We start from the raw sequence: 27,085 nt of genomic DNA on the forward strand, positions 1-27,085 counted from the left end.
AGGTGTACAACGTAGTGATTCAACTTCTCTGTAGGTTATGCTGTGCTCACCACAAGTGTAGCTCCCATCTGTCACCATACAACACTGTTATAATATTGCCGACTGTATTCCCTTTGCTGTGTCTTTTATTCCCATGACTTAGTCATTCCCTGACTGGAAGCCTGTACCTCCCACTGCCGTTTGCCGATTTGCCATTTCCCCCCCTACTCCCTTCCCTTTGGCAGCCATCAGTTCTCTGTATTTATAGGTCTGATCCTGCTTTTTGTTACTTTGTTTATTCATTTGACTGAAATCACATGTTATTTGTCTTTCTCAGTTTGACTTATTGTGAAATAGTTTTTTTAAATAGCATGTTCTTTTTTCCATCATTTAAAAAGTGACTAGGTTAGATCAAGAGTTGACAGTGCAAACTTCAGAGTACAAATCTGACATCTCTGTAATTTCCTAAGCTTGATTTGTGTAATGCTTTCCTTTATACCTTGAATTCAAAGTTCCTTCCTGCCTCTCCCCATCAACACACATGCACACACACAAACATCCCACTTCCTACACCTCAGTTTTGGAGCCCAGGTTTATGTAAGATCTAATATCTGTCTTCCTTATGGCTCAGAATTACCCCTCTCAAAATAGTAGCCTATAAATTCCTACTTTCTAAAGGTCACTCCTAACACATTCATATAGAGATTTTTACTTCTAAATAATAATTTCTGTTTTACAAACTTATTTTTTAACACTCCGTGTTCTTTTCCTCCCAACATTTCTAGACTTCCCATCAGTCATACAAGATTAAATATTTAGAGAAGCCATCAGAAAGCCTGGAGACTCTTGGTGCTGCCACATAACAAATGTTCCCTCTTGTTGAGGGGTGGGGATTGGGTCTATAGTTTATAACCATCCTAAGCTAGGTTCATCAAGGTCCAAGTGCCCTTTTTAAAGAAGTTGCATACACATGTTTGTATGTAAAATGTTAAACTGAGACTTGAGTGAAATAAAAATGGTAGTTTTCTGTTATCAAGAAAGGTACATCATCGTTCTGTACAACTTCCTGTGAATATGACAGTATTACTGTATTTGAAGAGAACATGGATTTGGAAGGATCATCTTTCTAAAATTAGAATATTTGAAGTTGACATGTGATTTGTCATTTTGTGAAGTATCTAAAAGTATAGGCAGTTGTATTTTGTTTGATATGAGCATTCCACGGCAACCTTCCTAATGTTTAACACCCATCTGGGTCTCTGCGGCTATCATGCGCCATCACTTTGATTCACTTCCTTTTCCTTTCCTATATGTAATGCCTTATATTGTATAAGACAGAGTTGGATGCCTCTCAAGTTATCTGGAACTTTCTCTAGTTTCCCAATCTGATGAAATCCATAAAATAATGAAATTGTTAAAATGGAACTGAAATTGAAAATGTTAAATAAAACCTAGCCTTGCCACCACCTTTAGAAATAGTTGTTACATTTTGTTTTGGAAGGCTTGTGTCAACATAAACATCTATTGAGACATTATGACTGGAGAGTTATTTTGGATTGAAAATGAGCATATATGGGGGCGCCTGGGTGGCTCAGTCAGTTAAGCATCTGCCTTCAGCTCAGGTCAAGATCCCAGGGTCCTGGAATCGAGTCCCAGGTCAGGCTCCCTGCTCAGCAGGAAGTCTGCTTCTTCCTCTGCCCCTCCCCCTGCTCGTGCTCTCTCTCTCTCTAATAAATAAATAAAATCTTAAAAAAAAAAAAGAAAAGAAAAAAGAAGGGCTGGAGGCCCCAAACTATTAAAGAAAAAAAAGAAAATGAACATATATGCCATTTTTAAGGCTGACTGGTGCTTAATTGAATGTCAAATAATGGCTCTTAAATGTTATACTGTGATGAATACAAATCATTATTTTGATTCAAGAACTGGATCAGGGGCACCTGGGTGGCTCACTCAGTTAAGGGTCTGACTCTTGGTTTCGGCTCAGGTCATAATCTCAGGGTCCTGAAATCGAGCTCTGCATCTGACTCTGTGCTCTGCGGAGTGGGCTTGAGATTCTCCCTCTCCCTCTGCCCCTCCCCCTGCTCTCTCAAATAAACACAATCTTTTTTTTAAAAAATGACTGGATCAGACCTATGCAGAGTTGACACCTGAGCCAGTATCAATGAACAATATCGAAAGATTTCTTAGTTTTGATTCTTCTCACTTTTCAATTTCTATTTTTGACCAAAAGAGTATTTAAGATTCTAATAGGAGACAAACTTTAAAAATACTGGGAAAAGAGTAGTAATAATAATTCTGGATATAAACCATTGCTTGGATATTAACCAGTATTTTATTTCTAGGAGAGTGGAGGTTAAAGGAATAAGTGAAATTACAAGGAGAAAGGGGTATGGCATAGGTCCAACTCTTCATGAAAGAACCAGTCTTTTGGGACAGCTTCTTAGGAAGCCCGTGTTTTGTTCATGGATCATTGTGTGAAGAGGTGGCCAGCATTAGAATGTATTTTACCTCATAGCCTGCCTTTTTTGCTGGGTTACCACTTACCTGCCATTTGAGAACGTAGGATAGAGTAGTGAGCAGTGAGTGGATTTCATTAGATTAGCAATAGATTGGACACTCTACTGGTCTTGGCCCTCTTAAGCCTCTCTGGACCTCACTCAGTTTATTCACTGCACAATTAGAGTCTAATCTTTTTGTGGTAAAACGTTGGGAGATTGAATGAGTTAAATAAATGTGAAGTCTTTAAACAGTGCCTGACATGTAGTTAGCACAGTGTGATTGTAGCTACTGCTGTTGCTGCTGTTGTTGTTGTTATTACTTTTTACTGTTTTACTATTACTTCCCCAGAAGAGTCAACACCCTGGTCCAAACCACCATATTCTCCCCCATGGACCACTGCAATAGCTTTCTGATTTCTGTGCTTCCTTCTTATTTTGCTACAATCCACACAGCAAGGGCATTCTTTTAAAAATAAATCATGTCACCCTTCCCTGCTTTACACCCTTCAGTGCCTTCCCATTGCTTTTAGAACAAAATCCACACACAGTGCTGCACGACCTGGCTCCTGTCTGTCTCACCAAGCTCACTCGTTATGCTCCAGTCTCCTATCTGTTCCGCAAATTAACCAAGCCTCCTGCCCCTACCTCCCCCTTTCCTCAGGCTTTCATATTTGTTGTTCCTTCAGCCTGGAATGCTCTTCCTTCAGCTCTTAAAATGTCTAGTTCATTTGCATTTTTAGGTTCCAACTCAACTGTCATTTCAGAGTCACCTTCCCAGTCTTTTCTTTCCGAAATGGCCTCCCCTTTTCTCTCATATTGCCCAGTTCATTTTCTTCATGGCTGCTTCGGTAGTGTGTAATTATCTCATTTGTGTGTTTACTGGTATTTGTTGTTGATCTCACCAACTAGAATATACTATCTAGAGGACAGAGACCTGATCTGATTTATTTCCTCGAAGTGCCAGTGACATACTACATGTTCAGAAAATATTTATTAAATAAATGATAATCTCCGACAAGGAAAGAGAACTTGGCAAAAGGAGAAGATCCACTGGTGAAATTTTTCTTTTGAAATTTTGTTATTCTGTGCTAAAGATTATTGTCAGTAGTCACTTCTTGAGAATTTTGCTTGCTTGCTTTTTAGACATATATTCCTCCCTAAATAGATGACAGAGAAACTTGTCCATCAGTGACCCAAAGAAAAAAGTAGGTTGTGATTAGATGTTACAATGAACTTTTAATTTCTTTCATATAATAAAGGAGTTGGAGTAGCACTGCTCCAAGATAATGGTTGAGGTACATATAAGATCTCATGCCCAAATGCTGTAGGCAGCCTCTTTCCTGTCCACGCATATCGGGGAGTGAGCTTGCCTTATGCCAGTTGTGAAACGATATTGTCCAGATGGTTGAAGATTCCCATTCTCCAGCAGAGGGCAGAAACCATGCAGGGATATCCGGAAATGCAATTATTGAAGAAATAAAAAGTAAAGTCATTTGACCCAGTTTGTGTCTTGTGATTTTTCTTTTTTTAAAGATTTTATTTATTTATTCGACAGAGATAGAGACAGCCAGCGAGAGAGGGAACACAAGCAGGGGGAGTGGGAGAGGAAGAAGCAGGCTCATAGCGGAAGAGCCTGATGTGGGGCTCGATCCCATAATGCCGGGATCACGCCCTGGGCCGAAGGCAGACGCTTAACCACTGTGCCACCCAGGCGCCCCATCTTGTGATTTTTTATTTCATTATGTGCAAAGATTCAAAATGTGCTCTTGCTCAGGGAAGAAAGTTCTTTGTCAACCCTAAGATAATATTATACATGGTTCTTTACACTTTTTGAAAGTTATAGACAACCAGTCTCCATCCTGAGATAGGGAGGAAAAGCAGGAATGTTTCCAGAAAATTTGGGATAACTACTCTAATAGAAAAATGGTGGGTATAAGAAGAAAGATACGGGGTTAAGAGTGGAGAAAGAAAAATTATAGCAATTCTTGGCAAAACAGGATATATAGTTTTATTCAGAAACTGTCATAGCATAAAATAAATACCCCCAAGTGGGAGGCCCTCAGGAAAATCCTCTACAAGGCCTGACAGTCCTGACACTGATGTATCTTGATGTTTCCTTCTCACGTGGAATTAACGGACTATGACTATATTCTTAAAGTATATATAAGGTCTCTTTAAAAGGGTTGTTTTCACAACAAATGTTGGAGAGGATGTGGAGAAAGGGGATCCCTCTTACACTGTTGGTGGGAATGCAAGTTGGTACAGCCACTCTGGAAAACAGTGTGGAGGTCCCTTAAAAAGTTAAAATTTGAGCTACCCTATGATCCAGGAATTGCACTACTGGGTATTTACCCCAAAGATACAGACATAGTGAAGAGAAGGGCCATATGCACCCCAATGTTCATAGCAGCATTGTCCACAACAGCTAAATTGTGAAAGGAGCCGAAATGCCCTTCAACAGATGACTGGATTAAGAAGATGTGGTCCATATATACAATGGAATATTACTCAGCCATCAAAAAGAACGATTTCACAACATTTGCAGCAACATGGACGGGACTGGAGGAGATAATGCTAAGCGAAATAAGTCAAGCAGAGAAAGACAATTATCGTATGGAACATACAATTATCTTATGGAACATAAGAAATAGGGAGATCGGTAGGAGAAGAAAGGAAGAATGAAGGGGGGGTAAACAGAGGGGGAATGAACCATGAGAGACTACGGACTCTGGGAAACAAACTGAGGGCTTCAGCGGGGCGGGGGGAGGGGGATTGGGATAGGCCGGTGATGGGTATTAAGGAGGGCACGTAATGCATGGTGCACTGGGTGTTATACACAAGTAATGAATCATGGAACTTTACATCAAAAACTAGGAATGTACTGTATGGTGACTTACATAATAAAAAATTATTATAAAAAATAAATAAAAATAAAAGCGTTGTTTTCAAAAAAATAGACTATCTATGCTGAGAAAAAATATATTTAGTGTACCTGAAAATTCTCTACTAAAAGTTCTTTGTTTAGAAATATGGGTTTATATACTTATATAAATTAATTGAAGAGAAAGCCATCTCTCTGAATTCCCAAGTAAGGCAGAAGAAAGTAATGTTAGTTTCTGTCTGAGTTAAGAAAATGAAATGTGCCCATTCATACCTATCCCCTTGTGCTAGTATAGTTATCTGGTTGACTTCTAAGCCTGGCTGTCCACTCCAGGCAGTATCAAATGAGTCACCTCAATGAAGAGATCCAAGACTATTCCAACTATCAAAGAATCCTACCTTTAAGAGAAGGCTGAAAACAACACTGATAACTGGGTGTTGTTTAGCATTGAAATGACAGGGAACAAAAGAAAAATGAAACTTCAGTCTCTGGGTCTTGCGACTTCTGAAATATCCATCTTACACATTGAAATGAATCTGGGTCCAGCCTCAAAGTAGGGAGTCCCCCCTAATTTTGGCAAGCTTTAAGAGTCTCTAACTCAAAATCATGACTAACTATAACCCAGTATTTATGAATGTTTCATTTTATATAGCTATAAAAAAAGCCTCCATCAATCTTAGAGCATTTAAATATATAATAACATGATGATCTCTGTGAGTTAAGTTGTAGCCAAAGTTGTGAAAACTACTTGCCTCTTTTTTCTTTTGTTCAACTAGCATGGATCTTGATGGCTCTGAACAAGATCCTGAAATGAAGGAATATTCTTCTGTCTATGTTGGGAGAGAAGAGGACATTAAAAAATCTGAAAGAATGACAGCTGTTGTCCATGATAGAGAAGTGGTCATTTTCTACCACAAAGGAGAATATCATGCTATGGATATTCGCTGTTACCGTAAGAGTTTATTTTTCATTTGTAAACCTTGTATATTTGTTTACTAACCACAAAACTATCAAAATTTAAGGCTATTTTTTTTTAGTGACTAGATGTAATATTCAATTTCTTTTCAGACTCAGGAGGACCTTTACATTTGGGAGATATAGAGGTATGTAAAATTAAATCTGTTCTCTACAAATTCACATGTTTCTTATTTATATTCTTTATTTCATTCTGTATGGAAAAATAATTTATATTTGGGTTTGAACTGCATTTTAATGCTTTGAGTATAACTGCTAATATTTCAGGAATTCACAGTCCTACAATGTAAAGAAAACTGTTTCACAGGTAAATAGGGGAAGTATGCATGGCTTCTGGCCTAGCAATTATATTCTGAGATATCGACCCTACAGATATCATTGCACAAATGTTCAAGTATATATATGGGAGAGGTTTACTGTGGCATTATTTGTTGCAATGAAAAATTGAAGGCAACCTAAATGTTTTTAATAAGAAGAAACATTTAAAATAAACTCAATAGCCATGCTATGGAAAACTGTGCAACACTGCCTCATTAATTTATGAGGCAGATCTGTATGTGTTGGTATGGAGGGATGTCAGCAATATATTTTTGAGTGAAAAAAGCAAGTCATTGGATGCTAGGTGTAATGAGATCCCACTTTTTAAATAAAAAATAATATTTGCTTTGTACTTTATACACTTCTACACAGTTTGTTTTTTCAGTGAGTATATATTATGTGAATAATGTAGTAAACATATAAATATGTATATTTTAAAAAGAAAATCACACACTGAAGGTTAATTTGAGGAAAGAATGCGGGCACTTACTTCCTTGCATTCCCAAACTAGCTAGTTGCCTACTTTCTTGTTTTCTACTTCATAAAACTGATCTTTCTCCATCCTTCTCCTTCCTGCCACCTGCCACTGGTACAAAGTACAAGCTGAAACTTAGCATTCACTCTCTCTACTTCATATCTACCTACTTCCACACCTGTCCTCAAGTTAAAGGACTTATGTGTGCTTAAATCATGAACATGGATTTATGAATTATAAAAATGTGATGTCTGTTGACTGTTCCGTGGGGATACAATATCAGTATTACTGCACTTCTGGTGTAGAGAAACAAACGTCAGCACCTGGTGGTGATAATGTGAAAGAATCTCCTTCAGTTTGGGACCATACTGAGACCTGTAAGACTTTGCTACTTAAAGTGTGCTCCATAGACCAGCAACATTGGTGTCACCTGGGAGCTTCTTGGAAATGCAGAATCTCGTGCCCTACCTTAGGACTACTGAATTTAAACAAGATTCGGGGATTCCCATGCTCTTTAAAATTTGAGAAGCACCCATTTGAGACAATTAAAAAGTTGGGAGTTGACTACTCGAGATCAAAAATTGCTCTTTAGTTAACATATACTCTCCTGCCTTTAGGAACCTCTCTTAAATTTATATTTGAAGCTCACCATTCTTCGAGCAGCTAGTGACAATTCCTTTAGAAGCACTTGATGCCCTTGTCCCTTTTCTGTCAAGGAAATGATATTAACATCTAATAGATAACATCGTAGCTTCAGTCACATGGTATAGTTGCCTGACCTCATTTTCTTTTTCTTTTTTTTTTTTTTTAAGATTTTATTTATTTATTCGACAGAGATAGAGACAGCCAGCGAGAGAGGGAACACAAGCAGGGGGAGTGGGAGAGGAAGAAGCAGGCTCATAGCAGAGGAGCCTGATGTGGGGCTCGATCCCATAACGCCGGGATCACGCCCTGAGCCGAAGGCAGACGCTTAACCGCTGTGCCACCCAGGCGTCCCCTGAGCTCGTTTTCTGATAGAGCTCTCACACACTGGGTTTCTCATCAAATGCAGAGGGGACTTGATGACTGCCAAGATTAGGTTCTGCCTTATGCTGAATAATTTGTAAATGGAAGGAAAAAAGAGAAGCCGGCCTGTTCTTTAACCTGTTTTTTCTGCAATGGAATCTGTTGAGTCTGAGATTTATTGCGAATGTTGGAAATGTCAGACTATTAAACCATTTATTTCCTTCCCCAGGATTTTGATGGACGACCATGTATAGTTTGCCCCTGGCATAAATACAAAATTACTTTGGCAACGGGAGAAGGACTGTATCAGTCTATAAACCCTAGAGATCCATCAGCAAAACCCGAGTGGTGCTCCAAGGGAGTAAAGCAAAGGATTCATACAGTGACAGTGGACAATGGGAATATTTATGTGACTCTTTCTAATGAACCTTTTAAGTGTGACTCTGATTTTTATGCCACTGGAGACTTCAAAGTAATTCGGAGTTCTTTCTGATAAAACTATATGGCAATGAAAAATGTTGTGTATGTTCTGAGTATATTAGAATAATCGTGCTTCACTACCAAAAAGTATTAATTTTTCCAACATAGGCATATTTATTACTTATCTTTAAAAAAATCATATAAATCTGACCAGTTCAAAAGTACATATATTTAGTGTGATGGAAGGATTATTATCAAGATCTATAGAATACATTTCATCTAGTCCTCTGGATTGATTGGAACCTGAAGGTTTTAGGTTTGGAATGTGCATTTTAAGAAGGGTGAAAATATTTGCAGTAGCCACAATGAAGAAAAGGTAAAAAATTAGATCTAATAAGAAATGGGGGGGGATCCCTATCTTGATGTAGCAGACTTTATCATGCAAAAGTTTTAATATATACAAACTAAAGAGAGTAGCATAATAAGCTCTCATCACCCAGCTTCAACAATTATCAGCATTCTTCCATTCTTCTATTCTTGTATTCTTGTTTCACTGATACTTCGACACACTCTCCACCCCCTGCCCCCTGCCATTTGGTTGTTATTCTTACTTTTTTTAGGTAAAATTTAAATACACTGAAATGCTTATATCTCAACTATTCAATTTTTCCAAATATATGGCAGACTTTTTACACTTAAAACAATGCCTCCAAAATGGGATCAATTTACAGTGCTTCATTTAAAAATAAGAAACTTATTCAACATTTCCATACAACACCCAGTGCTCACCACAAGTGCACTTCTTAATCCTCATGTACTGTGCATTGAAACCAAATAAATCTTGGCACAGTTTCTGTCTGGTCAAAGCAAACCCTCTCCAAGCAAGGAAGGCACACACAGCTGCTGCCCAGCCGTGAGAGATGTGAAGTCTCTTACTCAGTGAGCCAAAGTACTTTGAATGTCCTACGTGAAATTTTCAAATAAAGGTTTGGTTTTGTTTTGTTCTGTTTTTGAGAATGTTGTGATGTATGTAGAACTAAGTGTTTCCTGTAACTGTTCCAGAGATGAGATAGAGGGTGTTGTTCCTCAGAGTTCTTTCTGCTGAGTTCACAGGCAGGGTCGATGTTAAATTGGCCCACCCTGCGGTCACAGGCCCGTTATTTATGGCCAGCACTGTTCTGGTTGGTTGCCTGGTGCCCACACCGTACTGTAACGCTCTGGGTGCTTCTCATCTGAAACTCGGCAGCAGGCAGTAGAATACAAGCATAACTAGAATCAGAACCACGATGATCACATTACGAATTCAGAGTGCGAAAAACTGTTTGTCAAAATTGGAACCTTGTCTCTAAGCACAGTAATCTTCTTAGTGGCCTAGGATTGAATTAAAGCCCCAAACCTAATACTGAACATTCTAGGGGAGCCACCTGGACTCTTTCCCTTGGTTATTGCAAAAATACTAAGTGAATTAAGTACCTATCATTAAGGGTCTGATTACAGAGCCCTTTGCTACATATTATTGCATTTCCTTTTCTGATGGAATATGGGTAACATGAGGTGATACCGCACTGGTTACTCATTTCTCAGACTCCTGAAAAGTCAGGGTTGGGCTTTTTATAATACTTTTATGGCAGCGGCTATTTCCCAGGTACAGGAAATGTGCCATCACTCGATGGGTACATCCTAGCCTATTATATCAGGTGCTAATCCTCCAATGACCAGTCAGGTCTTAACACGTGTCCAGAATTTAAGACACGTGGAAGAAACCAAAGTACCTTCTGCAGGCGGAAAAGTGGCCCTCTCTTGCAGGGCCAGTACCAGAAGCATTTTCTCTCAGGACCCAGGGGCAACAATGAGTAATATGGACTTGATTTCTGGTTCTAAATGTGTTCCTCCAAATCCGGAAATAAAAAATGTCATGTCATAGCCTATCCTCACATAAAGAAATCTTCTATAAGATTTGTAATTAATATTTTGTTTTATAAATTTATTACATCTGTGAATTACAAGTCCTTCATAACTTTACAGATGAGTTTAAAAAAAAAGGCTCGATAATAGGCAGATTCAAACTATGCAGCCTGTAGATAGAAAATAAATATCCTTTTATTATCTCCGAAAAAGATTTGTAGTATTTTGATATGGAGGGTGTTTTCCCTCCAGCTGAGGACAGCTGACCCTTGAACATTGCAGGGGGGGTGGGCTGCCAACCCCACACACAGTTGAAAATCCACATACAACTTCGGACTCCCCAAAAACTTTACTAATAGTCTATTGTTGACTGGAAGCCTGACTGATTGCATACACAGTTGATTAACACATATTTTGAGTGTTGTATTATTACATCATGTATTCTTAAGGTAAGCTAGAGAAAATGTTTAAAAAATCATAAGGAAGAAAATATACATTTCCAGTGCTATCATGTATTTATTTATCAAAAAAGATCTGCATGTAAGTCGATCTGTACAGTTCAAACCCATGTTCCAGGGCCAGCTGTAATTGGAAAGATACTTGAAACAGGTCTTTAACAAAAACATAAATATATTATAAATATAGCCATGTTATAAACGATAGCATAAAGTCTAACCCTCCGAAGGGTGCACTTTCTTGTCCATTAAAAAATATCATAGTCATGCTTCTACATCAAGATTCATTTTATTTTCTCTACCATATAAATACTTGAGAATGACATTTTAGTAGTTCCCCACCCCTTTTTTAAAGCAGAGCAGTCAATATACGAAAACTAGTTTCCTGGTTTTGTTAGATGAAATATGAATAGATAATAACTCTCAGGCTCCACTCAGTGATATTTACGTTCCAGTTTGCTCATTCATTCATTTCAGCTGATTGGTCAAACACAGAATGTAAAACCTGGATCTTATTACTCAACTTATTAGCAGGAAGTTTGGGGCGATCGGAAATATTGTCTGGTTTCTCCGGTAATGACCTATAAGGTTTTGCTTTGATTTCACCTTCAGGAAACGTAGGCTCGGAAAGCACAGGCTCAGAAAAGGCTTTTCTAAGATTTTCACTCTCTTCTTTGTTTTGCCTTATGGATTCTTCTTCTTGGAAAATTTTCTTTACCTTCTCCAGCACAGCATTAACACAGACTGTCTAATAATAAAGAAATTTTTGAAAAGTAAAGTTTCTTTTTAAGCTACTGAACATCCAGTAATAAGTCCAATAAAATGTGTAACATAAAGTCATTAATCTCCTTATTCTAATAAAGAAGCACTTCCTTTCCTGGCACATGATAAACATCAGGAGATTGATTCCTTGTTCTAAATATATCATAGCATAATCTAGAAAGAAAATTAAAGCATAGTATGCTTCAATAAAGACATACTTTACCTCTTTCCCCCCCAATTGATTAAATGTTTTACATCTTTCCTCTCTGATTTAATTAAATGAGACCCCTTTCTTCTCTTGAATTAAATGAAACATTTTTTGGGAGATGGAATTTGTCCCCAAATGTGTTACTATCTCAAAGTAGGTTTTTTGTTTTTACTTTCTCCCCCCACCCTTTGCTTATACCCATGTGTACAATTGAAAGGGCTAAACATATTAGTTAGAATTTAGTAAGCCAGTAGATCAATGATTTCTAAGCAAACACATGATCCATTTTCCCTCAGAAAAAATGCCATTCGGTACCTTGAATGTCAAAACACACAGAGAAATAGAGCTTTGAAAAGTGGGAATCACAAAGAACTGTAATGATGAAGATGACGATGATGCCAAGTATTTAAGGCAACAACAATAATAAAATCCATAAAATATGAGAAGACCTAAGCTAGCTTATCTTACCAAAGCGATGCCTAAAGCTCACATAATAGGCTATAAATTCTTAGAAGGTTTTCCTAAAGAGGGTAATAGAGAAATGACTGAGGGCCTTGACTGACCAACCTCAATTTCTTCCTGATCTCCTGCCTCCTCCTTTCTCAGCCTGTACCCCGCTATAGAATGAGGGAATACCAGATGTTTTCCTTCACTTCCCTGCAGTTAGCATGTGGTCATGTGACCCTGTTTTAGCCAACAAAATAAAATATATCTGCTGAGGAGGAGGTCAGAAGGGATTTTTGAAAGTTTTTCACCTATATAAAAAGAAAGACTCTTTGTCTTTTGCTCCTAACTATCCCCTCCTCCCTGCTTTGGACACTGATATCGACAGGATACCTGAGCGAGAGGCAGCAAACCTAAGAACCAGAAACAATAAACAAGATAGCGCAGGAGAAAGATGGACAGGCCCTGCATTCATGACATTGTAGCTCCACTGTATAAGCCTGGGAACCACCGAACTCTAGACTTCTGATGAACTGAGATATTTAAATGTCTTCATCCATTAAGGCACTGCCATCCAAGTATATCCCAACCTAGAGCTATAAACCTTGAGAACCACCACTTCCAGCTGCAAACAGCTTCATCCATTTATCCCCTGGTAGGACCATTTTGTATGCATGCCATGCTGTGAAAAAAGATGTGGGGGGTGCCTGGGTGGCTCAATCCATTAAGCATCCAACTCTTGATTTTGGCTTAGGTCATGATCCCAGGGTCGTGAGATGGAGCCCCCCATGGTGGGATCCATGCTGGGCATGGAGCCTGATTAAGATTCTCTCTCTCCCTCTCCCTCTGCCCCTCACGCTGTAAAACCTGGATCTTATTACTCAACTGATTAGCAGAAAGACGCTCGTGCACACGCACTTTCTCCTTCTCCCATCCCCGCCCCCTAAAAACTGTCCTATTTGATATATTTCTTCTTCCCTCACCTACAAAATTTTATCTGTGCCCATTCTAACCACTTCTACCCCAGTCACAGAAAATGAAGCCTCTTGATTGAGGTCAGTAACTCCATGTTTATTTTTAATCTATACCTTACCTCTTCTCTACCAATTATTCCCTGCCTTTCAGCCTCTCCTTCTTGACTGCCTCTTGCCCTGAAACTTCTAATGTGCTCAAGTATCTTCCATCTTAAAATAAAAATCCCTGGCACCCTGTTTCTCTCTTGACTGCTATATATGCTTGCTTTTCTTGATCAAACCGGGGTCTATATTCATGGCTTTGATTTTATCATCTCCTCTTCACTGAAACCTTCTCATTTCTGTCTTCCTTATTCTATCACACTGAAATAGTTACAAGATGGTTGATTCCAACAGCTTTACTACTAGATCTAATGAACACGTTTCAAATCTTTATTTTACTTGACTTTTTCTGCTGGTAATTGACACTTCACTGCTCACAACTTCCTGAGACTCTATTTCCTTGACACTTTCTCTCCTGGTTCTCTTCCTACTTTTCTGATTCTTGCTTCTTTGTCTCCTTCATGGATTTCTTCTTAGCTCACCCTAAATGTTGCTGTTTTTTACATTTCTGTTGATTTTCCACTCTTTTCACTTCCAGACTTTTCACTCTTTCCACAGTGCTTCCACTCACAGGATATTAACTTCCAACATATAATTATTTGCTTTCAAACTCATAATTCCAGCTCTGACCTCTCCTAGATCTTGGGTGCATATGTGACCAATTATCAGGTCACCAAAAAATTGTTTCTAATACCTATTTAGAAAGTTTATAGAATGACAAGTCATGTGGGATGATTTCAAAAGCCTTCAAGAAGTTAGAGTTTAATTTTGGTTTTAGCCTAATTTGTTTTAGTTTCGCCACAGTTATTTCATCCCACCCATTCTTTGCAGCATATTTGTACCCTAGCTCAGTTGGATGGCATTTTTGAATGAGTCACATTTAAGATACTGAGCACTTCTCAAAAATTTTTAACACTTGCAAAATATTTATAAGTTTGGCTCTTTTAAAAAACTATGGATGTGTTTATAAAAGTAAATTCCTTTACTTTTTTTTCAGGGATGTCTTGGCTATTCTTGACCTTTTTCATTTCCCTGTAAATTCTAAAATAAACTAGTCAACTTACACACCTGCTCATATTTTAATTGGGACTGCAATCAATCTACAGATGATGGGAAAACTTAATCTTTATTATTGTGTGTCTCAATATGATAAAAAAAATTAACAAGAATGTGTAAGACCTCTAACAAAAAAGCCATAAGAATTATGAAGAAAAATTAAAGAAGACCTAAATAAATAGAAGAATATACTATGCTCCTGGATTGAAGGGAGGACTTATTTTACTAGTTATCAAGACTTACAAAGCTCTTATAAATAATACAATGTTGAATCAGTGTAAAAATAGAAAAAGAGATTAACTGAATAGAACAGAGAATATATAAATAGACCTACATATATAAAGACACTTGATTTATGACAAAAGAAATGTTCTGGGGCAAAAGGAAAAGTTTTTTCTCCCCAATAAATTAAGTTGGATCCACTGGATACCCATAGAGGAAAAATTTGTCCCTTACCTCATACCAATTCCAGATGGAATTGGTAAATCTAAAAGTGAAAGGTAAAATAATAACCCCTAGAATATATCAGGGGAAACAGTTTCATGACCTTGGATATAGGTCAAGCTGCCCTAATTAAGACATAAAAAGCACTTAACATAAAGAAAAGATTAAACATTGGACTACATTAAAATTAAAAACTTCTATTTTAAAGACCCTGCTAAAAGGGTGAAAGGAAGTCACAGAATAAAAGAAATAACCAAAAGAGGGTTTATATTTAGAGTATATTTTAAAGTACAAATCAATAAAAAAGATAGAAAAACAGAAGAGACTGTAACAGAAATTCACAAAAAAAGATCCCAATATGCACTTAATGCATAAAAAGGAACTCAGTCTGATTAATAATCAAGGAAATGTAAATTAAAGCACAATGTGATACTACTACATACTCACAGGAGTGGCTAAAATGGAAAAGACTGACAATAGCAGCTGTTGGGCAGTATCTACTAGAGATGAACATATGCATATTGTGTGGTCCAGAAATTTTATTAAAACACATGTACAAAAATATTCATAGAAACCATATACACAACTGCCCAAACTGTAAATAATATAAAGCTTCAACCATAGTGTGGACACTGACTTATATAGAGAGAATATATATTGAATATATATGTATTCAATCAATGAAATACTACACAACAATGAAAACCAACAAATTATTGCTGTAGGCAATGAATGAATCTCATAATGATAATTGAGCAAAAAAGACAAATATAAAAGAATATATAGTATATTATTTCATTTATACACAATTTAAAGAAAACTGTCTATGGTATTAGAAGTCAAAATAGTGGTCACCCTTTATAGAAGATGTTCATGATCGTGAGGAAAGCAAGAAAGAGGCTTCTAGAATGATGGTTACATTTTGTTTCGTGATGTGTGTGGTAGATAAATAGATTTTGTGATAATCCATCAAGCTGCATACTTTTCTCTCTGTATTATACTTTTAAAAAATATTTAGAGATAAGTATAAATGGCAATGGATTAAAAGAAAATAACCCCTTATAATTTATAAAAATCCTTTATATATTTGTTACATTTTGTTTTTATTTTATTTTAATTCTGAGAGAGAGAAAGCAGGCCTGTGAAAGGTGGGGGAGGGGCAGAGGGAGAGTGAGAAAGAGAGAATCCCAAGCAGACTCCACGCTCAGTGCAGAGCCTGATGCGGGGCTCAGTTTCACAACCCTGAGATCATGACCTGAGCTGAAATTAAGAGTTGGATGCTTAACCAACTGAGCCACCCAGGCGCTCCTTTTGTCACACTTTTTAATGAACATTTTTGAATTACAGCACTTGTAATTCAAAATACACTAATACTTGTGTTCCCCAATATCATAGACTTAAATGATGGAAATACTGAGTGTTAGCCAACCATGGCACAATGGCTGAAACAAAACCACCATGGCTAAGTGAAAGTAAAACCAAAATGTTTTGACCAAATAGTAATAACCTTTATAAAAATAATTTTATTCAAGTAAATTTGTTTTTGGTGGATTGACTTGCCTTAGAAATGGATTGACTTCACCTCAGAAAATAATTTTTTTTTTAGAAAAGTAAATTTTCAATGTAAAATTATTTTGTACAACAAAAGAACAGTGCCTTGGCTTATGAATTTATAATATATCTTTAACATTACATGAAATAAGTATATTTATACCCACATTCTAATAATTTTCTTAACTTACCAAATAAATTAGTGCTGCATATGAGGCATACATTATGCTAGTTAAAGCAGTCTTTGCTGGAAAAGAAATGATTTCAAACAAAGAACCCCTTCTGACCTGCAAAAACAGAAAAATAGTTTTCTTATTATAATAAAAGTTTTCAATGTTACAATGTTAAATTTTACAATGTTACTGTAAAATGAGATTTTAAATATTTCTAAAGAAAGTTATCTACTGGGTCTATCTCGGTTTTTTTCACATTCCAAAAATATATCGGTTTATTTATTTATTTATTTATTTACAAAAAGATACTTTCTTTTGCCATGGCAGATCTATAAAAACCTATGAAAGATCTATAGAAAACCTTGCATTTCCAAAATCTAAATTAACTATTTTACATTTAACAAGTGTGCTCACTAGGGGGTGCCACTGTGCATGTTAGAAAAACAGTCTTTTCTTTGTTCAGATTCAAGTAATCATCCTTTACTAAATTCACCTCTTCGTTAAGCAAACAGCAATCGAAATACTAAGCATTTCCTGCAGATTAATGACCTGATTGGAAACGTTAATCATGAGACGGCTGAAGGCCGGCATTAACCTTAGATGATCATTAAGCTTCAGGAAACGCACTGTGCTCCCATCCAGCATGCTTTTTTGAAACAGGGAAGGTTTACACGAATCATAAAGTTGTCTCTCAGAGGCTTCTAGTGTCTGGTAATAGGAGTCTCTGCCCCAAATGTAGCAGAATATATTTAGTTTAAGGGAATTATACTGTCTTCTAGGTCACCTCTGTTGCCTTGAGTAGGATATGAAAGGAGGGCATGAAGAAAAACATGCCCTTCCCATTCAGCGGCGAAGTGGCAGTTAGCCATGCTGCTCCGAAGTAAGTGCCAAGACACTCAGTGCTTTCGATAACTCCCAAAGGTACAGGCTGCAGCTAATAAAATCACGTAAATGCACAGTAAAGTACATACAAACTAGAAAGAACAGTATGTATATGTACGTTAAAGTTCTTCGCGACATTGAAAAATGGAAACAACTGAAAGCAGAATGGTTAGGTAAATTAAGCTGTATCCACTCAATGGCATATCGCAGCTTTTTAAAGGGTGCTTCTGAAGAATGCATGATAACATTTTATTGAACAAACATTTCTATGGCACTGTGTTCTAAGTGCCTATTGCGGTATGTTCAGTTTTTGCTTACTGCTGCCACTGCCGAATAAAGAACAAAATTGCCCATCACAATTTACCTTCTTCTCTCTTAAGTGATTTATGGGATGCTGAAGCCAAGAATACTATGTAGCCTACCAGCCAAGAGATGGAGGTGGGGGAGGGGCAGGTCAGGGGAGGAAGGTATTCCTTCTTATGCCTTGTCTTTCAGGCCATCCTGACTCCTACATATGGGATTAGGTAGGGGCAGTTTTAGCCCACGCTCTCCATTAGTCTGGAAAATTTCCCAGAGTTCCTGGCTTCTGGAAAGAGTTTCCAGGAACTGAAGCAGCTGCTGCTCCTTCCCTCTTGCTAGAAGAATCAAACTGATAGCATGCTTTCGAATCCCACTATTGGGCTACAGGGAGACAAAAAGACAAGTGGAGAGCAGACGTTAGGGAAGAAAGCAGATACACTCCAACAAAATGTCTCCTAGGAGAGTAAAAGACTCATGAGTTTGTGAATATATGAATGTACAGTGGCAATGTACAGGTCCATATTCAATACCTGGTAGGCCATATACAATAAAAATAAAAGCGGTGTCTGCATGCACGAGAAATTTCTCTGTTTCTGTTTCACTGCATCTTTTTTCCCCCACATTTTGTCCTTCACCTGAAGTAATTAAAACTGATGACTTTTCAAAGTTTCAAAATAAATTATATATCTGATATATGTTATGCTTCTGAATGAGGAATCCGCGTATTGCCTAAGGGTCACTTTTTCACCATTTTAGTGCTTTTAATAAATACGTTCTATTCCTGTAACAATTCATTCCTGTAGAAAATACATTTCCTCCAAAATTTATGTGGCTACTGGCAAGTAGCCATTTTTCAATTTTATGACCTACTTCCAATACATGTTTTTCATATTACAAACCACCCTGTTTCATTTTTGGCATGCTATAAGCAGGACTAGTGTATGATAAAATAGATAAATAGGGGAGATTTATAAATCAAAGGTTGTATTTAGATCATCTCAACCAATTAAAAATTTTTATCTGAACTTCTTGTATTAACTTTATTTGCATATTTAAGTTAAAAGAATCTTGATATCAATATTATGCCCTTATGTTTTTTTGAGTTCTTAATATACATATGTATATATACATATATAGGATATGGTCATACTAACATCTCAGATATATGGATATTTCAACAGTAAAAACATTTCAATCTTTAACAAAATTTCTTTCACATCATTTTGAGTTCCACCTCTGTCACATAACTTTGCCTCACCTTATAAAAGAAGTACCTGTGTTTATCTTATTTTCATGGAGGAAAATGGAGATAAATCACAAAAAAAGCAAACCATAAGCAGTTTAGAAAACAATAAAGATCTACTTATAGATGACTTGAAGGTTAAAGAATCACCTGGCCCAACTTAGTTATGTTGTTCCAAACTACCCTGACGAAGGATACTAGGGGAGTCACCGAAGAGCTTTAAGTCAGTGATTCACAAGTAAGTGTTGCAAGAAGCACTGGCCCAGAAAAAAGTATTTCCTGTAGGTTTGGAAAAGCTTCATGACCCTGTCTGTGCTTGAGCAACCCACAGCACTCATGAGCACAGGAAGGACTCCTAGCAGTCCACAGTGAAGAAAGTTATTTGACTTCATTTATCCCAGTATTACTATGCAGTGGAACATTGTTCTTGAATAAGCTCTTACTCACACGGTCCTATAAAAGCTTTAATGTCCCAACCTCTTGGCCAACCTGGAGAAGTTATGTCTTCAAGATTCCAGGGATTCTACTTTCTAGGAACTGTCCTTTGTCCCCAGGTCTTGAATTATACCATCCAAGATAACCTCATGGCAGGCCCATCGAGGACCTATAGACATTCTTGATATTTTTGAGGTTTACATATATTTTTTTTTTACACAAAATATGTGAGGTTTGAGTTTAAACCCCAGTCTACGTTGAAGTGTTGGGGGTGAGGAAGAAACTAGACTTAGAAAAGTGTCTGATCTTCATCCTGAAAAAGGGAGCACAAGTTCACTGGGATCCACGTAAGTCGCGGGTATTTTAGTTGGTGAGGGTTTTCTTCACTTTTGCCCATATCTGGCCTACACCACTCCACAGTGCCTGTATAAAGGAGAAACAGTCACCTCTAATGCTACTATAAGGAAGACTGTGACATATATAAGGAAGATTCTATCATAACAAGAGCTCCTGTGGCCCTGCATTGCCCTGCCAAAGTCAACAACTCTGTCTGGGAGCTGACGTGTCCTGGCTGAAGCGAGCGTCCGAGCGGATTATCTAGGTCACCAGCCTAGAGCAGCTGCAGGCTTAACTCACCCAGACAGCTTACGAGGCTAAGCAGATGAACCATTCTGTAATACTGATGCTGGCGATGGTGAAAACCACCAAGAAGTTCTCTAACCAGAGTTTTCTGCTCCTGAGGCCCTTTTAGAACTAGCAGATAACTCGCGATAATCTCAGTCCTGCATAAGCTGGGAGGGTTTGAGAAACAACCTGACTCAGCACCCGTAAAGACAGGTGCAAAGCAAGTCTCTTGTAACAAGCTGGAGAAGACTGACTCCAGCAACGTGCTCATGTTACAACAAGCCGTCAGGATCTCTTCAGGTCACTTGTATCAGCGGGGTCTTTGGATTGTTCATATTGGGCCCAATATCTCTGGATATGCTAACATAAAGAGGACTTGCTCTAGGGCTGAGCATACAATCAGAAAGGCCTGGGCATATTGGCAAGGAGCTCCCGTAACAACATTCATACTCTAATTACCTTGAGGAGACTATTACTGCATGCTTCGTCTCAGACCACATCAGAGGGCTGAAACACTATCCTAGTCATAGGTAGTGTCCTAATGAAAACGCTCCTTTATTACATGTTTTTGAGGGAGTAATCTGCTGGACTGGCATCCCCAGCTACATAATATCCAACAGAGTTTGGCAGAACCATTTAAGGTGCTCTGTGTACAAAAGTATCTTTCTATCATGAATTATCCTCAGACCAGTGACAAGTCAGATATATGAAGAGGATCTTTAACACCTCCTGATAGGTTAACGAGGTTGCTCACCTTCCCACACAAAGTGATGTCCTCCATGCACCTACAAAGCATATCCCCTTGCATTAGCAATCTCAGTTTTCACTCCTTTTACTTCTGCACACCAGAAAGTTCCACTTTGACACAGGCAGGATTCCTTCAATCCTTGAAGGAATTCATGCTGGAATCCACTCTGGGTAAGCTAAACTCTAGCACTATGGAAAGACAGCCAAGCAACGTATGTACCAGGGCTGGTACAGCTCCCTCACTCTGTGCCACTTCTCTCTCTGGTACACTGGCACCCTGGATATGCTCCATTGACCTCCACCACACCTCTTACGTTACTCCGTTGTTCGACTCTCCAGGACATTATCTTCACTATTTATACTTCTATTTCTTCTTCACTGAGACTTTTACATCTGAGATATGTTGTTTTCTTGCTTGCTACAACGTAATTCCTCTCAGTAGCAATTCTGATTCTCTAACCTGGCTAATCCATATTATCCAAGTAGAGTTTATTCCTCATTCCTAACCCTCAAGGACCCTGGAATCTCTGAGACTCTTCCCACTTGTCTCACTCTAGCCATATGGAACTGCTTACATTTCCTAAATAAGTTATACTCTCTCTGACCTCAACATCTTAATAGACAATGTTCCCTTCTGGGGATAATTCTCCTACTTCTTCACTTGGTTAGTATCTCCTCCCTCAAGATCCAGTATTATCTTCTAGGAAGCCAACACTGACTATTCTGTGGAATTATATGCCCCTTGTTGATGCTTCCATACCACACTTTGCACATTCTGATCATGCGCTTGCTACACTCCACTGATACTGCTTACTAACCTATCATCCACACAGTCCATAGAGGGCAAGAGCAAGACATCTATGAATCCTGGTATCTAACCTAGTGATTTTACACATCAATGTTCAATAAATATATGTTGAATAAATAAAAAAGTAGACTAATACTCCACTTACTTCCAGAAAGAAATGTAACTACCGTATATTAAAATCGTAAAAGATACCAGAGGAAGGACATCTGGTTCCAGTAGTAGGGTAGACTGAGCTAATGTGGAATTCTCTAGAAATTCTATATAAATACTCCTAGAAATTCTATATAAAATCAAACTCCAAAACGTAATACAAGACTGAGTTTACAAAAAAGAAGAAAAAGAAAAAAGAGGGAGGAAGGGAAGGAGAGAGGGAGGGAGGGAGGAAGAGGGGGGGGGGAAGGAAGGAAGGAAGGGAGGGAGGGAGGGAGGGAGGAAGGAAGGAAGGAAGGAAGGAAGGAAGGAAGGAAGGAAAGAAGGAAGGAAGGAAGGAAGGAAGGAAGGAAGGAAGGAAGGAAGGAGGGAGGGAAAGAAATTTCCCTGTGCCAGGAACTAAAAGGCGGAGCAGTAAGTGTGTGAGTATATGTCCCAGGAAGTATCAAAAAGAGATAAGTAAAAGGAAAATATGAGGAAGGTAAACAGATATAAAGAATAAAATGAAAAGGTCCAAAGTATGTTCAACAGATGCTCCAGAAGAAGAGATTAGAGAAAATGAGAAAGAAGTAATATCTGAACAAACAATGGCTAAGAATTTTCCAGAACTGAAGAAATTATCCTCAGATTCAAGAACCACTATGATTCACAAGAAAGTGAAAAGCATTTTGACAACAGCTAATAAAATTGAAGATATGTGTCCCTCGTGACCCAGTAATCCCCCTTCTAGATGTATACCTGGGGAATGTCTCTCACACAGAGATGAGGAGTCATTTACAAGAGTGTTCAATGAAATACTGTTTGCAAAACAAAAAAAAATTGGAAACTAAATTGCCCGTCTGTCCAATAATGAACTGTGGATTATTTTGTCTTACAATGGGATATTACAAAGAAGATAAAATAATAAACCGTAGCTACACATTTCAAAAATGTTGAGTGAAAAAAGAAAGTTTCAGAAGGATGAGTACGGTATAATACCATTTATATAAATTTTAAATATATGGAGAATAATGTATACAAATGTAGTGAAACTATAGAAGTATGCACACAAATGCTCACATCAACCTCAGGACAATGATTACCTTTGTAGAGAAAAAAATGGGGAATGTATTGGGACATGGTTAATTATATTTCTTTCTTTTTTTTTAAAATAGATTTTCTTTTTTTTTTTTTAAAGATTTTATTTATTCGACAGAGATAGAGACAGCCAGTGAGAGAAGGAACACAAGCAGGGGGAGTGGGAGAGGAAGAAGCAGGCTCATAGCAGAGGAGCCTGATGTGGGGCTCGATCCCATAACGCCGGGATCACGCCCTGAGCCGAAGGCAGACGCTTAACCGCTGTGCCACCCAGGCGCCCCTATATTTCTTTTTATAAAGGAGATATCCAAAGGCTATATTGCAAAATATTACTACCAATTTGCATTTGGATGGGACTTCTGATAAACTCTTTTATATATTTTGAAGCATTTTATTGATAAGAATTTTAAAAATTAAAGCTAGGTTCTAAGACAATTAGAATAAGAGCAAAGGGGAAGAAATTTCATGGGTGTTGATTTTGAACTGATGTCATAGAGACAGTCACAGTCAGCATGTGGACCTTGGACAGGTCACTGATTCCCTCCACCTCAGGTTCCTGGAATACGTTATCACAATAAAGCTCTAAATTTACCTGGGAAACTCACTGTCGGGCAAAAAGGCAAATGTATTGTGTTTTTCAGTTCTCATTATTGGATGAAAGGAAACATAAATTCAACTGGAAAGAGATTACTTTCCTGCCACTGAATTTTCCTGAGTATTGGGAGGCAATTCTCTGTGGATATCTCTAGTTCCTGTACAGATTGGGCCTACTGAGCAAAGGACGTGGTTGAATAACAGCTTTAGGAGCTAGAGAAAGTGTATTCCTCTGGAGAGATCTAGAGATGTACTTCCCAAGACATGTCACGGGGCACTAAAGATAAAGCCTTCTCCTTAAACCCTCCAGAAACATTTATTTCTCTCCCCAACCCCCTCTTACCTTTTCTCCCTTTGTTTCTGTCTCTGTCTCTCTCCCAGGCTGGGCCAATACGCCAGCACTCCTACAAAAGCCGAGTCTCCTAATTTCAGTATCCTCTCCTGTGATGGAACTTACTACATGCATAGGTAACACGCAGCTCTCATCACGTGCCCTGCTGGAACTGAGGGGTTCGGGAAATGACACAAGATGCTGCTCTGGCTGCTGCTTTTGTGGTTAATAATAAACAATCTCTGGGGCGCCTGCGTGGCACAGCGGTTAAGCGTCTGCCTTCGGCTCAGGGCGTGATCCCGGCGTTATGGGATCGAGCCCCACATCAGGCTCCTCCACTATGAGCCTGCTTCTTCCTCTCCCACTCCCCCTGCTTGTGTTCCCTCTCTCGCTGGCTGTCTCTATCTCTGTCGAATAAAAAAAAAAAAAAATCTTAAAAAAAAAAATAAACAATCTCTGTCTCTGATTCAAGGGAGTCTTGTGTCTCCTCTCGGTGTGTGTGTTTGTACAGCTGTAGCACCCTAACTTGTTAGCTCGCAAACAGTGTAAAATCTCCGATTCTTCAGTTCCGACTCAGCAAAGAGAAGCAAAAAGAAAGACTGAATAACATAATGGAGAGTGTCTTTAAATGTGATTTCCTAATACATACGGAAATATTCTTCAAAGGACGTTTCTTATGTCAACGCTCTATAAAAACTATGGGTTAACAATGAAAGGGAAGAAACATCAAGGCAAAACATTCGTTTTAGAAAATGCATCTCAGTGGGGATGACACAGCTCCTCTGTATTTCTTTTTGACAACCTAAAGATACAGGAATAAGGTTTATACTGCTTAGAGAAACCAGGAGGTAACAAACGCAAGGCATTTTTTACTTTCTCAAACATCAGGTATTATAAGGGAGCTTTTTATAATTGCTATCTCAGGTAATTCCTAGTTGAACCTATCCCATGATTTCTGGAAATGTTAAAATCTTTGATTAAAGAGAGACTCCTAGGGAATGGATATTTTGTTGATTTTAGCCATCCATTGTCCTTTTTCTCATCTTTTCAAAATAACCAAAATTTGGTTTGAGGATTCATCCTTTCTCCATTCTCTGGTCATGTGGTCTGGATGGGGCTCCAACCCCCATCCAGGGAGAAAGCAGGCAATGCAATCGGGTCAGAGGCCCATCAGTGCATCCCATTTCCCTAGTTTAGAAGTAAGCCTTTCTCTGAGAGTGACCCTCAGGACTTGGCCAGGAATGCTGGCTCAAGGACTGTCATTCTTTGGGGCCGTAATTGAACCTGGAAGGATGGGGTCCTGGGAACAGCTGCAAATCACCTTGTAACCACGAAGGGAAAGTCAGTCTGTGAATGGAGTCGACACAGAGGAAGCAGAGCCAGGAGATGGGTAGAAAGAGAAAAACAGGACCCTGAAGGCATCTTTTGAGTACCTATATCCTGAATACTTATCAGCTCTGGATTGTTTGACTACAGGAACTAATACAGATTTTTGGCTTCACTCTGTTTGAGCCAGGGTTCTTCTCCCTTCAACAACAGAGTCAAAATGACTCACTCTGGGGTTTAGGTGCCAGGCTTGCAGGATTCCCAATCATTTATAACAAACATTTAGAATGCTTTGAATAATGCTCAAATGGAAAAACCCAGAGTTCTATGCCATAAAGTTTAGAAAAAAAGAAACTGGTCCTGAAAAAGTTTTAAAAGCTGTTGTCCTTAGCAAAATATAACAGAGCCTCAATAAAACAACGTAGAGCCTGTCATTTGAAATACACTGTGTGTTGGTGGGTCTAGCAAAATGAGTTTATAGTTGAATATAGTCAAATATGTTCAGTCAAACAAAGATTATCTTGGAAACATAGCAGGGTTATGGGGGAAAAGGAACAAAACCATCATTTTTAAGGCTTATAGGAATCTTTTTAGGTTTGACGTAAGTGGTAATCTGCTGATATTTAGGTTGAACCATTTGAAATGTACAGTTTCATGTAGCTCAATCAAATAACAAAGTGGGAAAAAGTCCACATTACTTCCTCTTTCAGATTTATTTAAACCAGAATATATATACTATAGTGAAAAAAGACCAAACCATTCATTTCCTATCCAACTATTCTTGTTTTATATGTAAGACAACCAAATGTGCTCCATTTTAAAATCCTGCAATTTCAAAGCAGTTTCTTAGAAAAGAGTCCATATCTTGTGCAAATGTTAATATGTACTCACCTGCACGTTATAGAGGGGTTGCTTCGGTGCGTTAACTTCCCTCAGCAAACGATGCGATATGTCCCTTAACTCTAGCAGTCTACAAGCAAGCTGAGGCTGCAGAAGTTTGGCCACTGATTTGGAAGATCTGGATATGCTGTTTAATCCTTGAATTAATGTTCCTCGGTTGATCCTCGCTAAGGCGACAGCCATTCTGATTTTGGATGTTTTCTGCATGGGTTCTCTTTTCTGGAAAATAAGCCTCTAAAAAGTGACTGGTGTGTGATTCTCCCATGAGTTATGACAATCTACTTCAGACCGAGAACAAGTACCACATAACAGCATATTACGCATGGCCCTACGCATATACTCGGTGTCCAATAATTATATCCCATACCCCGTGTACCTAAATCTTTGAATAAATGTATGAGTTTTGCCTTGGCATAAATATCCACAATTTAAGTTACGAGCCAAAAGATCTAAATTTTTCATTTTTCTCTCTGGGTTTATTTATTTTTGCACTGATTTTTTTTTTAAGAGCACTTTCGAAAGTAAGCAGTTCTTATTCAAATATTACTCAATGTTTGAATTATTCAAACAATAATTCTTATTCAAAACTGTTACAAATATTTTCCCGGTTTATTTTAAAAATTTAAATGATAAAGCATTCATACATACCACATGGTTCAATTTTAAAAAAATAAAACAAATTCCCTACATACCAATTAACAAGCTTAAGAAACTTTACTTCTGAAAACCTCAAAACTTGTGAGCGTTCAGACAGAAAAAATTTGTGGCATTAGCAAAACATATGACATGTAGCTCTTTCCCTGCTGTACCAGAAAGTGAACCGCAGAGAAATTACTTACAATGTGGTTAGACTGCATTCCAGGCAACAGCGAATAGAGTTGTTATTATTCATTTAAGCAATTTTATGGGCTATGCTGGCTTTTTCATATAGGACTTGGGGGAAACGAATGGTTTATAATACAAATAAGCAACTTTGAATCTCTAATTATTGAATCCAAATATATAAGTACAAAACATCTTTAAGATGGATTGTTTTGGTCTAC

General features: G+C 38.0%; 2 protein-coding genes across 4 annotated transcripts in view; one reads left to right on the forward strand and one right to left on the reverse strand.

The window, feature by feature from the left end:
• RFESD (Rieske Fe-S domain containing) overlaps positions 1-9,551 on the forward strand; it is a 13,247-nt gene extending 3,696 nt beyond the window's left edge. The window contains exons 2-4 of the mRNA XM_026498598.4: positions 6,135-6,310; positions 6,427-6,461; positions 8,361-9,551. Coding sequence (XP_026354383.2) covers positions 6,136-6,310; positions 6,427-6,461; positions 8,361-8,624 — 474 coding nt within the window. The 5' untranslated portion in view covers position 6,135 and the 3' untranslated portion in view covers positions 8,625-9,551. The remainder of the gene's footprint in view (positions 1-6,134; positions 6,311-6,426; positions 6,462-8,360) is intronic.
• Positions 8,706-27,085, reverse strand: part of SPATA9 (spermatogenesis associated 9) — a 66,233-nt gene continuing 47,853 nt past the window's right edge. For all 3 annotated transcript variants that reach the window (XM_044383997.3, XM_057307231.1, XM_026498599.4), the window contains 3 exons: positions 26,034-26,261; positions 16,644-16,739; positions 8,706-11,659 (listed from right to left, as the gene is read on the reverse strand). In XM_044383997.3, the coding sequence (XP_044239932.1) occupies positions 11,372-11,659; positions 16,644-16,739; positions 26,034-26,261 (612 nt within the window). In that variant the 3' untranslated portion in view covers positions 8,706-11,371. The remainder of the gene's footprint in view (positions 11,660-16,643; positions 16,740-26,033; positions 26,262-27,085) is intronic.

The sequence above is a fragment of the Ursus arctos genome, unplaced genomic scaffold, assembly GCF_023065955.2.
Source record: "Ursus arctos isolate Adak ecotype North America unplaced genomic scaffold, UrsArc2.0 scaffold_5, whole genome shotgun sequence".
Taxonomy (NCBI): domain Eukaryota; kingdom Metazoa; phylum Chordata; class Mammalia; order Carnivora; family Ursidae; genus Ursus; species Ursus arctos.